General features: G+C 57.0%; 1 protein-coding gene across 1 annotated transcript; it reads left to right on the forward strand.

Annotated features, from left to right (window-relative positions):
* Window positions 1–2,317: 2,317 nt before the first annotated feature.
* DRP2 (dystrophin related protein 2) lies at window positions 2,318–13,030 on the forward strand (the record flags this gene model as incomplete). The annotated part of the gene is made up of 22 exons (XM_079542121.1): window positions 2,318–2,425; window positions 5,084–5,217; window positions 5,600–5,756; window positions 5,951–6,071; window positions 6,282–6,550; window positions 6,717–6,863; window positions 7,127–7,205; window positions 7,678–7,738; window positions 7,982–8,043; window positions 8,243–8,317; window positions 9,047–9,248; window positions 9,403–9,488; window positions 10,021–10,178; window positions 10,264–10,430; window positions 10,530–10,641; window positions 10,857–10,993; window positions 11,279–11,344; window positions 11,544–11,609; window positions 11,744–11,887; window positions 12,382–12,619; window positions 12,700–12,820; window positions 12,894–13,030. 22 exons carry the CDS (start codon window positions 2,318–2,320, stop codon window positions 13,028–13,030), a joined length of 2,847 nt encoding a protein of 948 aa, XP_079398247.1.
* Between the last annotated feature and the right edge of the window lie 741 nt (window positions 13,031–13,771).

The raw sequence follows: 13,771 nt of genomic DNA on the forward strand, positions 1-13,771 counted from the left end.
TTGCCATGTTTTCCCCTTAAAGGCCAGGATCTGAAGTGGAAATATTCAATCCGGAAAGAACATCTTGGAGATGATTAGCAATTCAAAACATCAGCCTTGTGATGGAGGGACCTCTTGCCCCACGTGCTGTATTTGCTGCTCTTTTATGTAGAGAGAACTGCAAATCCAACACCCACATGGGATTCCGGCTTCCAGATGAGTCCCCATCCTGGGGCTGCCCACAGAGATATGGGGAGGCTGCAGTGCAAACCATGGTGGGGATTCCCAGGTTCTGGGGACAGCTTGGGGCTGGGTTTCTGTCAGGAGGGTTTTAAACAGTGCCCCAGGCTGGAGGAGCTCCTTGCTGTCCTCTTGTGCTTCTGCAAGGACTGAGGCTCTGCTCTTACATCCCAAACCTGCTCCAGCTCCCAGAATGTGCTTTCTGCCTTCCCTCCCAGTGCCTGCATGTGCTTTCAGCCAGGCTGCTTTCATCACCCACATTTTTATCGCTAACACCTGGCTGCGACACGGTGAGGTGGGACCCAGCTCCTGTTGGTGAGCAGCCACAGCCAGCAATGGCCGTGCAGCCCAGGAACATCCCCAAGACACCTGGTCTGTGTGCTGCAGGGCCTGAGCACAGTGCTGGGCTGCAGCACTATGGCACAGAGGCAGAGCAGAGCAGGAATATTTCTCCTTCTGCAGGAGCTGGGATTTGGCAAGGGCTCACACACTGGTTTGCTCGCAGCCTTGCCTTGCCGTCTGCTTGTCTCTCCCCTTGAATGTGTGGCTCTGTGCTGGCTGCTGTACAGTTGGGTTATTTCCAGATTCTCTTGGGTTCTCCACGCACGGATGTCAGCAGCTGCCTGGGATGGACTCTTGTTCCCTCGTGCTGTGGCTCTGTGTCTGATGGGACCATGCCTTGGTCCAGGGACGCGAGGAGCCCCACAGCCAGGAGGTGCAGAGCAGAGAGCTGCCAGCCTCACACCCAGAGGGCAGAGCAGCACCAATCCCAGCCACAGAGATTTATCCTTGAGCAAAAAGCAGTTCCATGCTGGTGGAAACCTGAGGTGCTTGCAGGCTGGTGGCTGTTGGGAGATGTCGCAGAACCTCATTACCCAAAGCCATGAATTTCTCACTTGGAGCTCAGCAGGATTCCATGGAGGCAATTTGAGGCAAAATCTCTTTTTGCGCCCTGAGAATCACATCCAAGAGATGAAATTCTCATCCATGAAGTGTTCAGGAGGGTGAGGGCCAGCTCAGCCCCTGCCAGCACTGCTATTCTGGCAATAGGGGATGTCCTTGTCTCCTGTCCATGGGTGAGTTTACCCAACGAGGCCCCAAAGGCATTTGGAGCTGTGACGTGTCTGCGCTGGGGAAGGCAGCAGGGCAAGGTGCTGCCGTGTGCATTCTGTGATGCTCATTTGTGCAAGTGGCAGGAAGGGAAGAGGATGGACTCTTCATTATGTGTGCATTGGAGAGCTCAGCGCGGGCTGCTCTGCTGGAGATGGGGAGAATTGTGGCAGCAGAAATTGTGAAGGGATTAAAAAAACCATCAGAGGATAAGCTGTTCTCTGAATGTATGCAGCGGAGGGGGAAGGCAGGGGAAGCACACAGGGCTGGGGAGAAGGAGCGGCAGCCCTGAGCCCTGCGCCGAGCTCCTGCGCCTCTCACACTGCTTCTTTCTGGGCTTTATCTTCTCATCCACTCTGCATAAAGGGGAAGCAGTGTCGACAATGGGGCAAACTGCCATCCTGGCTCAGTCGGACCCCAGGCAATAAAAACAAACCAGCAGCAGCCGGAGGGTTTGTTTGGCTATGCACAGCGGTTGTGGGGCTGCTGCTGGATCGCTTTATGGTCGCACAGGTTTTAAAAATTGAATAAAACTGTGACTTTTATGGCTCCTAATAAAAAGCGCATAAAAAGGGAACCGGTTTGGCGAGGAGAGGGAGTGAGGTGCTGGGAAATTTCCTTTCTGGATTCAACAGCAAAGAGATGATGTGTTTGAAGGTATTGTCTGTCCTGGGTGCGGTGGGAGCTCTCCCTGCTCTGCTTTTCATGCAGGCATCTCCTGTGCTTTGGGAAACCCGGTGCTTTTTTTAAACGTAGCGTCGTGTGTGGGCCAATATGATGGCAAATTACATAATGAGGTGCAAAGAAGTGGGGGGGGAAAAAGAATTGGATGTCGAGTCAGGAGGAAAAAAAGATTGCGATGGCAGAGAGAAGCTGACCCACCTGCAGGTGCTCAGCCCCCACATGGGCTCAGCGTGAGGAGGGGCTGCCTGCTGTACTCTGTTCCAGGTGCCCGGGGTCCCCCCCGTCCCCATGAGCGGCGGTGCCCATGCAGCCCCTGGTGATGCAGGAATGGCCCTTCGTCGTCCCGCGGTGTCCTGAGTGGCGCGTGGCTGAGCAGGCACGGCGTGGATCTGCTGCCCACCCGCTGTCCCAGGTAAAAGCCCCTGTAGTGTGTGTGCCCATGGAGCAAGCGGGGACCCCCACCCCGGCCCCACGTTGCCTCCTGTGTCGTGAAGGCTGTTACCTCTCCTTCAGTGCTTGGATCGCAAAGTGTTTCCCAAAGGAGAGCGCGAGGGACAATCTGCAGAGCTGCTTTTAAATGTTCCTTTGGAATAAGAAACAAGGGGCTGCTGCTGCTGCCAGGTGCTCTGATGTGTTTGGATGGGTTTGTTTTCTTTGGACGTGGGGAAGGATGTCAGCTTTGGCTGAAAAGGAATGTTTGATGAGGGAAAGGAGGGGCTGGAAAGCACATAAAGAAGCAAAGACTGAGATGCTGTGGGGTGGAGGAGACTGTTCTCCTCCTGGGCTGTTTTTCTTGAGGATGCTCTGCCCTGAGCATTCCTGCTCACCTGCACTGGGAACAAAGAGGACAGCTCTGCAGGAGCGGAGGGGAGAAGATCCTACTGAAAAGGTGTGAATCATAGAATCATAGAACGTTTGGGCTGTGAAAGTTTGGGCTGCATCCACCTGAGGTTTTCTCTGTCCCTACGTGAGGTGTTGACTCTGAGTCAGTGTCAACCTAGCAGGGTCTCCTCCTTCCTGGCCTTCTGCAGCCTTCCTCTGCTGTCCCAATCAGTCTGAGCACTCTGCCCAGGCTGCCACAGCTGGCTGAGCCTTGCTCCATCCTGTGGTTCTGGGGCTGGGGAGTTTTGGGAATGGGTAAAGTAGTGGGAGAAGCAGCTGGCAGTGCCACCAGCGGTCAGATGTGCAGGGAGACAGGGAGCTTTTCATTCCCTCCCTGTAGGTGGAGGAGAGCACGGGAACAATGCTGGCCAGCAGGACTGTGGGGGACATGGGGAGCCAGCCCAGAGCCTGCTGGCAAAAACAAACTCTTTACACCCAGATGGACAGGAGTATCCGTACTGGCACCTAGCACTGAGCTGGGGCATGGAGAACACCTTGGGGCTAAGTCTGAAGGGCAGGTTCGCCTTCTGGGTTGTCAAAGCTTGCTGGGACCTGGGTACCCCTACCCCTGGCAATGACCCTCGTGTGCCCCCCAGCCCCATAGGGTGAGGGGTGTGCAGCGGTGGCACCCCGGGGGTTAAGGCAGGTTGGAGGCTGCAGGAATGCCACAGGCACAAAGCTGGGATTGAGGCTGGCGAGGAGGCACAGCCGCCCCCCTCCAGATTCCTGGGGGGTCAGCGCTGGGGCAGCCCTGTGCTGTGCTCACAGCTGTGCTCACTGCCTCCCGGGCAGCCGCTGCTGCACAGCAGAACCGAGGCAATGTCTGCTCCAAGCAGCTCTGCTGCACCCCGAGCAGGCAGGAGACATCACCAGAGCCTGCGTGAGTCCTGGGAAGAATCCTGCTATGGGGTGGAGGGGGATGTTGGCCCAGGCTGCTGCAGAAGGGGTGCTCAGGGGATGCTCGGGTAGATGGTAATGATTCTGCCCTCTGCCTGCTTGCAAGGGGTCGTCCTAGGGGGGTAGGTGGCCCATGCCTGGCCACTACTACTGGCTGATCCACAGGTTGTAGTCAGTGTGCTGTGGGCTTTGAACACCTGGGCTGGAAGGGCTCTGGTTGCTGCTAAGCTGCACTGCATACAGGTAGAGCTGCTCTCCTGCTTTGGCATCCCTGAGTGGCAACACACTTTGGCAACAGGAGGAGCTGCGCAGGCAGACTGTTGGTTTGTGTTTATTTTTCCCCGTGTGCGAGCAGCAGTTTTAGCTCAAGTGATTCATTATGTATGGCCCCAAGATCGCAGTGAGCTCTGTGGGCGACAGGTTTCTCTCTTTTCTCAGTGCTCCTGGAGCAGCAGGGCGGGGGAGCAGCCTGCAAACCGGCGTTAGATGCCCTTGGAAGGAGCAAACTTAGCAGAGCTGGGTTTGGCTCCTCCATGAGAGCCAGCACACAGTGGGTACTGCTTGACCAAGCTCTGGGGCTGGTGGCTCTCCCTGCTTGCTGTTCTGGAGCACTCCAGCAGCCCATTGTCAAGGCAAGGAGTACCAACACCTTCCCTTTGGAAACACTGCTGCCTTCTCTGGAGAAGCTTGCCTGTTGCATGGGCCGTTGAGGAAGCAATAACGCAGTTTATTGTGGTTGATTAGTCACCTGGGGATAATTAGCCCCCAGATAAGTTCTGGTAGCAAAGTAGCACGAGAGTGAATGCTGTGCACAAAGTACATTGACACCTTGCTTGTAGCAATGTAGTGTGTGAGTGTGTGTGTGTGTGTACACACCGCATGCTTCTTTGGAAAGGAAATCCCTAGCCTTGCTCACCCAAGTCCCATGAGATGCTCTTGGTCCTGCCAGCCCCTGTTGGTATGGTCAGCGAGCACAACGATGCCTTCATTGCCACTGTTAGAGGAAATGGGTGTGAGGCAGTGCTGGGGGCTTAGGGTAGAATTGCTCACTCACTGAGGATGCACAGCACCCATTTTCCAGCTGTGCTGCTGATGGAGCTCTGTGCACAACCGGGGCAGATTCTGCTGCTATTTGCTCCCATCGGAGCAGCTCTTGTGCCACTGGTGGTTCTGGGGAGGTGTAGGGGAGAAGCAGTGGTGCAGTCCCACATTTCTGGCACTGGGTGTGGTGCTGTGAGTGCTGGCAGCTCCCTCTGGGCATCACATCCCAGCCAGCTCTGTTTCTGCACAGGTTAAAGGCTCTCAGGATGGCACAGGACCTTCGTGTGTAACCCCCCGGGTTTCTGACAGCGCTGCTGGGCCGCAGGCCCCTCTGGAGATGAATCTTTGTTGGAACGAGATCAAAAAGAAATCTCACAGCCTTCGGTAAGACCTCTGGCCAGCCCCGTGGGCTGCTTGTGCTCATTGGGAGCTTTCCGAGCTCATTACCCATATGAGCTCAATCTTCAGAGGCTGCAGCTTCCAGCCAGCAGGACAGAGAGCTTAACTGGGGCGTGTTAATCGCCTCTTGCCTCATTGCTGACTCCTGGAAGCTGCTCAGCTGTGTAGACACAGAGCCAAGCCCCCTGCGCTGCCCGGAGCACAGTCCTGGGTGCTCTGTTGCCAGCTGCAATGCACGGGGTGTCTGCAGAGCATCCTTTGCCCAGCACCTCCCACCCACCTGCAGACACAGCGTCCCCGTAGCTGGGGGTTCTGTGGGGCCACAGCCCTGTCCTGGTGACCCCACGCTGTCACTGCCCTCCTCCAGGGCTCGTCTGGAGGCGTTCTCCGACCACAGTGGGAAGCTGCAGGTGCCCCTCCAGGAGATCATCGACTGGCTGGGCCAGAAGGATGAGGAGCTGTCGGCACAGCTGCCCCTGCGTGGCGATGTGCTCCTGGTGCAGCAGGAGAAGGAGACGCACGCGGTACGTCCCCGTGTACCAAGCCGGGCTGAGGGCATGCATCTGCACCCATGGCCCTGATGTCACTGAGGAGTCTCTGCAGGTGGCCCATGTGGGCACTGGATGAATAAATCACTGCAGCCCTCAGCCAAAGGGCAGCAGGATGTAATTCTCCAGCTCAGCCTGTCATCTCCTTCGTGCCCTGCTCTCCTCTCCAGGCTTTTATGGAAGAGGTGAAGTCCCGGGGGCCGTACATTTACTCTGTCTTAGAGTCAGCGCAGGCTTTCCTCTCTCAGCATCCATTTGAGGAACTGGAAGAGCCAACTTCAGAAAGCAAAGGTCTGTGGAGCCCTCGTTCCTCATTCTCCTATGGCCCTTCTGGGGCTGGACTGTGGGACTGGAGGGGGGTGGCTGGTGTGACACAGATTGCTCTGCCTCTTGCCGTAGCACATCATCTTTGTCTGATTCTTTGGTAGAAAATAGAGCTGTGCTTTTGTCCTCGGCTCTCATTTTTGCCCTCTGTGTGCCTCACCTGCTTTGCTTTTTCAGATGTGTCTCCCCGGCACCGCATCCAGAACATCAGCCGCTTCGTCTGGAAGCAGGCGAACGTGGCCAGCGAGCTGTGGGAGAAGCTGACAGCCCGCTGCGTGGACCAGCACCGGCACATCGAGCGGACGTTGGAGCAGCTGCTGGAGATCAAAGGGGCCATGGAGGAGCTCAGCACAGCGCTGGATCAGGCTGAGAGCGTGCGTGAAACCTGGGAACCCATCGGGGACCTCTTCATTGATTCCTTGCCAGAGCACATCCAGTCGACCAAGGTACTTGTGGCTCTGAGAAGGATCCGGCTTTGGTCTGCAGGAGGGTTGGGCAGCAGCCAGCTGTGACCCCAGCTGACTCCCAGCTTGGAGCAGAAGGATCACATCTGGGTATTGACATCTTGGTTCTCCTTCCTCCCCTGCCTTGTACCTGGATGTGGTGCCGCAGCTCTTCAAAGAGGAGCTCTCTCCCATGAAGGATGGGGTGAAGGTGGTCAATGACCTTGCACACCAGCTCGCCATCTCCGATGTCCACCTGTCCATGGAGAACTCTCGCACCCTGGAGCAGATCAACACCCGCTGGAAGCAGCTGCAGGTGATGTGAGGCGAGGTGGGATCTGATGGGGGTCATTAGCTGCTCTGGTTGCATTGATATCTGTGAAAATATGCATAAGGGTGGGATGGAGATTTGGGTTGTACTTCCCCAGCCTGTGGGAGGAGGTTGAAGGCTGAGCAATGTGAAATCCAGGTGAGGAAGATGATTTGGAGCACATCTGGGTCCATCCATCAACTTTCCAAATGGGGTTGCCATCTCAAATGCCCAACGGGTGCCATCACACTCCTCTGTCCATCCTGCAGGCCTCCATCAACGAACGCCTGAAGCAGCTCCAAGATGCCCACCGGGACTTCGGGCCGGGCTCCCAGCACTTCCTCTCCTGTACGTGGGCAGGTCCCAGTGGCTGAGCTGGGGTACAGCAGCACGGGGTGCAGGTCCTTGGGCACAGCGCTCCCGAAAGCTGAGGCAGCACACCTCATAAATCTTGTACCCGGTGCAGGAGGCAGCAGCAACGCTGAGCCCTGTGGGGTTGACAAGTCTCAATGGAGACTTGGTGCCTCTACAGCCCTCATTCTCCAAGCTGGGAGGAAGGAAGGATGATATTTTCAGCTGCCGGAACTGATAAGATGCCTGATAAGATGTGGTGGGAGGGCTGAGGGTCACAGAAAGGCTTCTTTCCTCTAGGGTGGGATGAGCATGGGATGAGCCCTCATCTTCCTGAGGTCTTTCATGGGCAGTGTCTTAACCTCTGCCAGCACCTGAAGATGGGGGGTTGGGGAGCACCCACCGTCAGCAGCACTGACCCCAGGGAGCTCCCAGCTCTGGCCTGACCTCTGCTCCTCTCTCCTTGCAGCCTCTGTTCAGGTTCCCTGGGAGCGAGCCATTTCCCCCAACAAAGTGCCATACTACATCAAGTGAGTGTGCTCTGTGGCAGCAACGGGAGCTGGGGGTGGGCTGGGGGAGGCACTGAGCTCCAGCTGAGACCAGCAGAGCCGTGCCCCAGTGATGAGTACAACCCCCTGGGCATCCCCTATTCTGCTGTGTCCTGAGGGTGCAGCCTGTGGCACCAGCACAGGGGACATCATCCCATGGTCACTTCCTTGTCTCTGGGTGCTTGATTCCCAGCCTGACACCTTGGCTTCCTTCTGTGCTTCCAGCCACCAGGCACAGACCACGTGCTGGGACCACCCAAAGATGACAGAGCTGTACCAGACGCTGGGTGAGGAGCCTGTCCCCAAAACCCCTTGTCCCTGCATGTGGAACAATGTGAGATGCCCTCAGCCCTAAATGCAACGGGGTGTGAGGCTGAGCCAGGCTTGTGCTGGGTGGGCATTGTGTCTGAGAGCAGCTGCTGCTTCCTGCCCTGTAGACAAGGATATTTAGTTGTGTTTTTTGTCTTCTTTCCTGTGTTACCGCAGCGGATTTGAACAACATCAAGTTCTCAGCCTATCGGACAGCTATGAAGCTGCGGCGGGTGCAAAAAGCCCTGCGATGTGAGTAGGATTTCCCTGCTGGTGGATCTCCTTGGAAGAGGCATTCAATAAGCACAGCCTCTTGTCAGAGGCAGGAGCCCACCAGGAATGTGCTGGGAGATGAGCCCAAGGCTGGGAAGCTGAGCGAAGTCACAGCAGGATGTCTGCCTTGGGGCTAGGGTGTGAGTCAAAGGGATCAGAGAGCAAAAGGATAAAGAGCCCTTTCCTGTGCTCCTTGATCAGTTCTGGCTGTCTGTATCTCCTTGTTCCAGAAGTGATGTGATCTCTTTCAATATCCACTTGAGAAGGGCAAGGAGGTGGGTGATGGGACTGTCAGGGCAGTGAGTGCTGAACAGGGCTAGGGATGCTGCAAAGCCATATCTGTGAATTTGGGATCCCTGGTGCAACCACCAGATGGGTCAGGAGAAGGGAGAACTTCCCACACCGTGTTATAATGTGGAAATGGCACATTGGCTCCAGGACACCTCGAACTTTGCCCTCCCATGCCAGTACCTGAGGGGACTGCTGCTTTTAGCCATGGCAGCAGGGAAGGAAAATGACACAGAAAGTGGCTTGAGAGGCTGGTGAGTATCTGGGGTGGGGTTCACAATGAGAGAGCCATTCCAGGAGCTGTGCCCATGCCGTCCATGTTCTTCCCTCCTGCAGCAGAGCTCTGTCTCCTTGCTCTCAGTTCCCATCCAAGTCATTTCCCCCCCATCTCTGATCCCTCTGCCTGTGCTCTCTGCTCAGTGGACATGGTGACCTTGGCCACGGCCCTGGAAATCTTCAACGAGCACGACCTGCAGCCCAGCGACCGCGCGATGGACGTGGTGGAGGTCATCCACTGCCTGACCTCCCTCTACGAGAGGCTGGAGGAGGAGCGGGGCATCCTGGTGAACGTGCCGCTCTGCGTGGACATGAGCCTCAACTGGCTGCTCAACGTCTTCGACAGGTACCAGCCCTGAGGCATCCCCCCATTTGCTGGGGCTGCTGTGCTTGGGAGCTGCAAAATGGCCCCGACTGGTCAGGATGGGGCTGGCTGGTGCGGGTTTGCCTTGCTGACCCCTCTGCCCAAAAATCCACCTGTGTTATATCTCACTTTGCAGTGGCCGCAGTGGGAAGATGAGGGCTCTCTCCTTCAAGACGGGCATTGCATGTCTGTGTGGGACAGAGGTCAAGGAGAAGTTTCAGTGTGAGTTCCTTGGCAAGCTGGGGGAAGTGGGAGTGCTTTGACTTTCTGGCTTAGCCATTCGCTTCCCAAAAAGAGCAGAGAAGCAGCTTTTGTGCAGTGACTAATCTGCCTGCATCACCTCCCCTCACTCCCTCCCACGCCTACGCCACCCAAATTAGAAGGTGTTTTTGCACAGCCATGGGTGCAGCGTGGGTCCTGCTTGCATGGAGCAGTGTAGAGAATGCCACGGGACAGCAGTTATTCGGTGCTTCTCAAGGGAATAGCCCAGGGTGCATGGCTGGGCAGATGTGTTGATGTCAATGTGAGCCCTTTTGCTGCATTTTAACTGTGGTACTGCAGTGGGACACTGGAAGAATGTGATCACCAATGGGTTAAATCAAGGAGCGATGACTCAAGAGGTCTCTCAGCTACTGGTTATTGGGAGCTGATGAAGTTACTTAATCAACGATGGGTTCCTTTCCTCCTGATTGTAGCAGAGCCCAGCTGCCAGCCATGCATCTCATAGGGCTGTCCCCTCCCTGTCCCTTTGCAGACCTCTTCAGCCAAGTGGCAAACGCAGGCGGGCTGTGTGACCAGAGGCATCTGGGTGTGCTGCTGCACGAGGCCATCCAGGTGCCACGGCAGCTGGGTGAGGTGGCAGCGTTTGGGGGCAGCAACGTGGAGCCCAGCATCCGCAGCTGCTTCCGATTCGTGAGTGCTGTGGTGTCCGTCTGTCCGTCGGTGCCCTACGGTGGGTGGCTCCAGCCCTGAGCATCTCCTCCCATCCCTTCCCCAGAGCCATGGGAAACCTGCCATCGAGGCAGCCCAGTTTCTGGAGTGGGCCAACCTGGAGCCTCAGTCTATGGTGTGGTTGGCCGTGCTGCACCGCGTCACCATGGCAGAGCAGGTGAAGCACCAGACCAAGTGCTCTGTGTGCCGGCAGTGCCCCATCAAGGGCTTCAGGTAGGGGCTGGGGTGTAAGTTTGCAACCTCACGGGTACCTCATGGGTCACAGCAGCTCCTCTGCCTCCACTTCTCCCTCCAACCACCCGATCTCTGCAGGTACCGCAGCCTGAAGCAGTTCAACGTGGATATTTGCCAGACCTGCTTCCTCACTGGGCGAGCCAGCAAGGGCAACAAGTTGCACTACCCCATCATGGAGTACTACACCCCGGTATGGGGCTGGGCTGCCACAAGTGGCAATGCTTAGGCTGATGCTGTCCCAGCAATGTCTGCCTTGCTTGATTTTGCCCCTCCGTGCCTTCTGAGGGCTGTGTCCTCCTCACTTCCAGACCTATCTCTGCCTCCACTGGGTTTACGCCCATCCCAAAGGGCATTTCCTACCTGAGGATGCCAACCAGCACCTCAGCCACGTTCTTCTCTCCGCAGACCACCTCCAGTGAGAACATGAGGGACTTTGCCACCACGCTGAAGAACAAGTTTCGGTCCAAGCAGTACTTCAGCAAGCACCCACAGAGGGGGTACCTGCCTGTGCAGTCCGTGCTGGAGGCTGACTTCTCTGAGACGTGAGTGTGCTGGTGGCTGTGTCACCAAGGAAGGGAGGTGGCATCTCCAGGAATGCTGCTTGGAGGCTATGGGATGGAGGAGTGCTGCCCAAGGATGGGTGGAGGTGGATGGCCAAGGATAGAGGGAGCTGGCCAAGGGTTGATGTGGGGGTGCTGCCCAGGGATGGAGGCAGTTTGTTTCAGCACTGGCCCAGCCCTAAGCTATTGCAGGAGGGCAGCCCCTCCAAGCCCTGGCTGTGAGCAAGGACCACGAGTCTTGCTGACTGCTGTGTTCTTTCCTTCCAGACCAGCCTCCTCCCCGATGTTGCCTCACGCTGACACGCACTCTCGGATTGAGCACTTTGCCAGCAGGTACCAGCACTGCTGTGGCACAGAGTGTGGCTGCAGTGGGGTGGGAGTTTGGGGGGCAGATGCTTCCCTGAATGCTGTGTGTCAGCTCTTGGCAGTGGCTTTGTCGCTGGGGACAGAGAGAGGTCTTCCAGGGACTGCTGCAATTAGAGTGCATTCAGCTGACATTCCAGCTGTCTCAAGCCACTTCTATTTCCTCCAGGCTTGCAGAGATGGAAAACCAGAACTGTTCCTTCTTCAGTGACAGCCTGTCCCCTGATGATAGCTTGTAAGTTCTGCCTCCTCTCCATGCTTCTGTGCTCCATCCCAACCTTCCTAGGGCACCCCCACCTATCCAGGGGTCTTGCAACCACTTCTAAGCTCCAATGTTCCTCACCACTTTTCCTCCACTTGCTGCAACAGGGATGAGGACCAATACTTGCTGCGTCACTCCAGCCCCATCACGGACCGGGAGCCTGCAGGCAGCCAGCAGGTCCCAGGCAGCCTGCCCATGGATGATAAGGGGGAGCTGGAGCGCATCCTGGCCCACCTGGAGGATGAAAACAGGTTGGGGACACGGGCAGCTCTTCAAGCAGGGGCTTGAGTCTAAGGAGAGGGCTTGGAGAAACCCAGCTTGGCCCAAAATGTGGGGTATGGTTTGGAGGATGAGTCCTGAAGCCTTTGGGGAGCACTGAACTCGGTGAGGTCTTGGTGTTCTCCAAGATTCTGTTCCTCAAAAGGTTCCTGCCCTACCTTAGAACGTGTTCCCCCTCTTGAAACCCAAGTACTCCTCTTGAATTGTTTCAAGTGGGCCCTGGCCACAGCTGCCTCTCTCCTCTCTGAGCTCCTGGTGGATGGTGGAGATGCTGCTGGATCACAGCCGAGCACAGCAGGAGGGCTTTGCTTTCCCTGCCTCTGCTCTGAGCCTCTAGGAAGCAGCTGGGTGCCTATTGCCTGCCATCCCAATGAAGTGGAGCTGCAGGCAAAGCCTCCGGGGGGCTCAATCTCTGCATCATCCTCCAGAAAGGAGAGTGGTGGGATTGACCTGGGCTGCCTTGCAGGATCCTCCAGGGAGAGCTGAGGCGTTTGAAGTGGCAGCACGATGAGGCAGTGGAATCCCCAACCTTGGCTACGAGCTCCCCCGAATTGGTGCAGGACCCACGCAACGAGGAGCTCCTGGCAGAGGCACGGATCCTCCGGCAGCACAAGAGCCGCCTGGAGACCCGCATGCAGATCCTTGAGGATCACAACAAGCAACTGGAGTCCCAGCTGCACCGGCTGAGGGAGCTGCTGCTGCAGGTACAGAGCAGGGCTCGTGGTGGGCATAAGGTGCGGGACGAGGATGGAATGAGGTTTGCGATGAGCCCTTCTCCCTCCAGCCTCCAGCAGAGTCAAATGGCAATGGTTCAGCAGCATCTTCCTTGGCTTCATCTCCACATCAGTCTGAAGGCGGCCAGGCGAGGGATAAGGAGCACGACACCCCTGACACCGAAGCAGCAGGTGAGGTTTGGAGCTCTCTGGCTGATGGCTGCAAAATGCACGCACCGCTCAGCCCGGCCTTTTCCCTCAGCAGATGAGGTGGAAGCCAAAACACAAGAAGTCAGCGTGTGCCTGGAGGACATCATGGAGAAGCTGCGCAGCGCCTTCCCCAACTCTCGAGGTACTCGGGTGAAATCCCCCTCGCTGGCATCCTACTGCTCCATCAGATGAGGTTTTTTCCCCTGTCCCGATCCCACCCTCCCCCCGTCGACCGATCCCCCACTGCCACAAGCACAGAGAAGATGAGGAGGAGCCCTCCCACCTGCGAGGACAGCACTCGGAGCCGCACGCTGGGCAGAGGTGTTGGCTCCTTTCTGCCCTATGGGCTCTGTGCTGCGGATGGACAGAGTGACGGCAGGCAGCGAGGCTGCAGTGACCGCCTTCAGGAGAGGAACAGCAGCAGCATGAGCTCTCGTGGCTGCGCAAGGATAGCTCTTCCAGCAGGGATGGTTTGGGGTTGGGATGGGGGTGGGGCTGCTTTGTGACCGCCCGCTGAATGCCCATGCATACAGCAAGGAGATGCTGCTTGGTGCCAGCATTAACACACCACAGGGCAGTGCTGCCCCGTCCCACCCCCACCTTCTAACACCTCCTCCCTTCCCATCTCTCTTGCAGGTATGACCTCCCTTATCTAACACCTCCAGAGGCTTTGCCTAACCACTGCCCAGCTGCTTCACCCCCTCCTCTCCCCATGCTCATGAGCTGCAGGAGATCTCAGGGGAACATCGGGGCTGTGGGGTCACAGCACTGCTCGCAGGGAGGCTCAGAAGGAAGAGCTGCACGGCACACAGAGCTCAGCACCCTGCTCCTCTCTGGTTCTGCCCTTTAGGGTGATGGGCACCATAACGCTCCTGCAGCCACCGAGCAGCCTCCCAGGGGCTGAGCCAACTCTGTAACAGCAGCCGACTGCCG

Source organism: Tetrao urogallus (genome assembly GCF_951394365.1).
Source record: "Tetrao urogallus genome assembly, chromosome: 13".
In the NCBI taxonomy this organism is placed as follows: Eukaryota; Metazoa; Chordata; class Aves; order Galliformes; family Phasianidae; genus Tetrao; species Tetrao urogallus.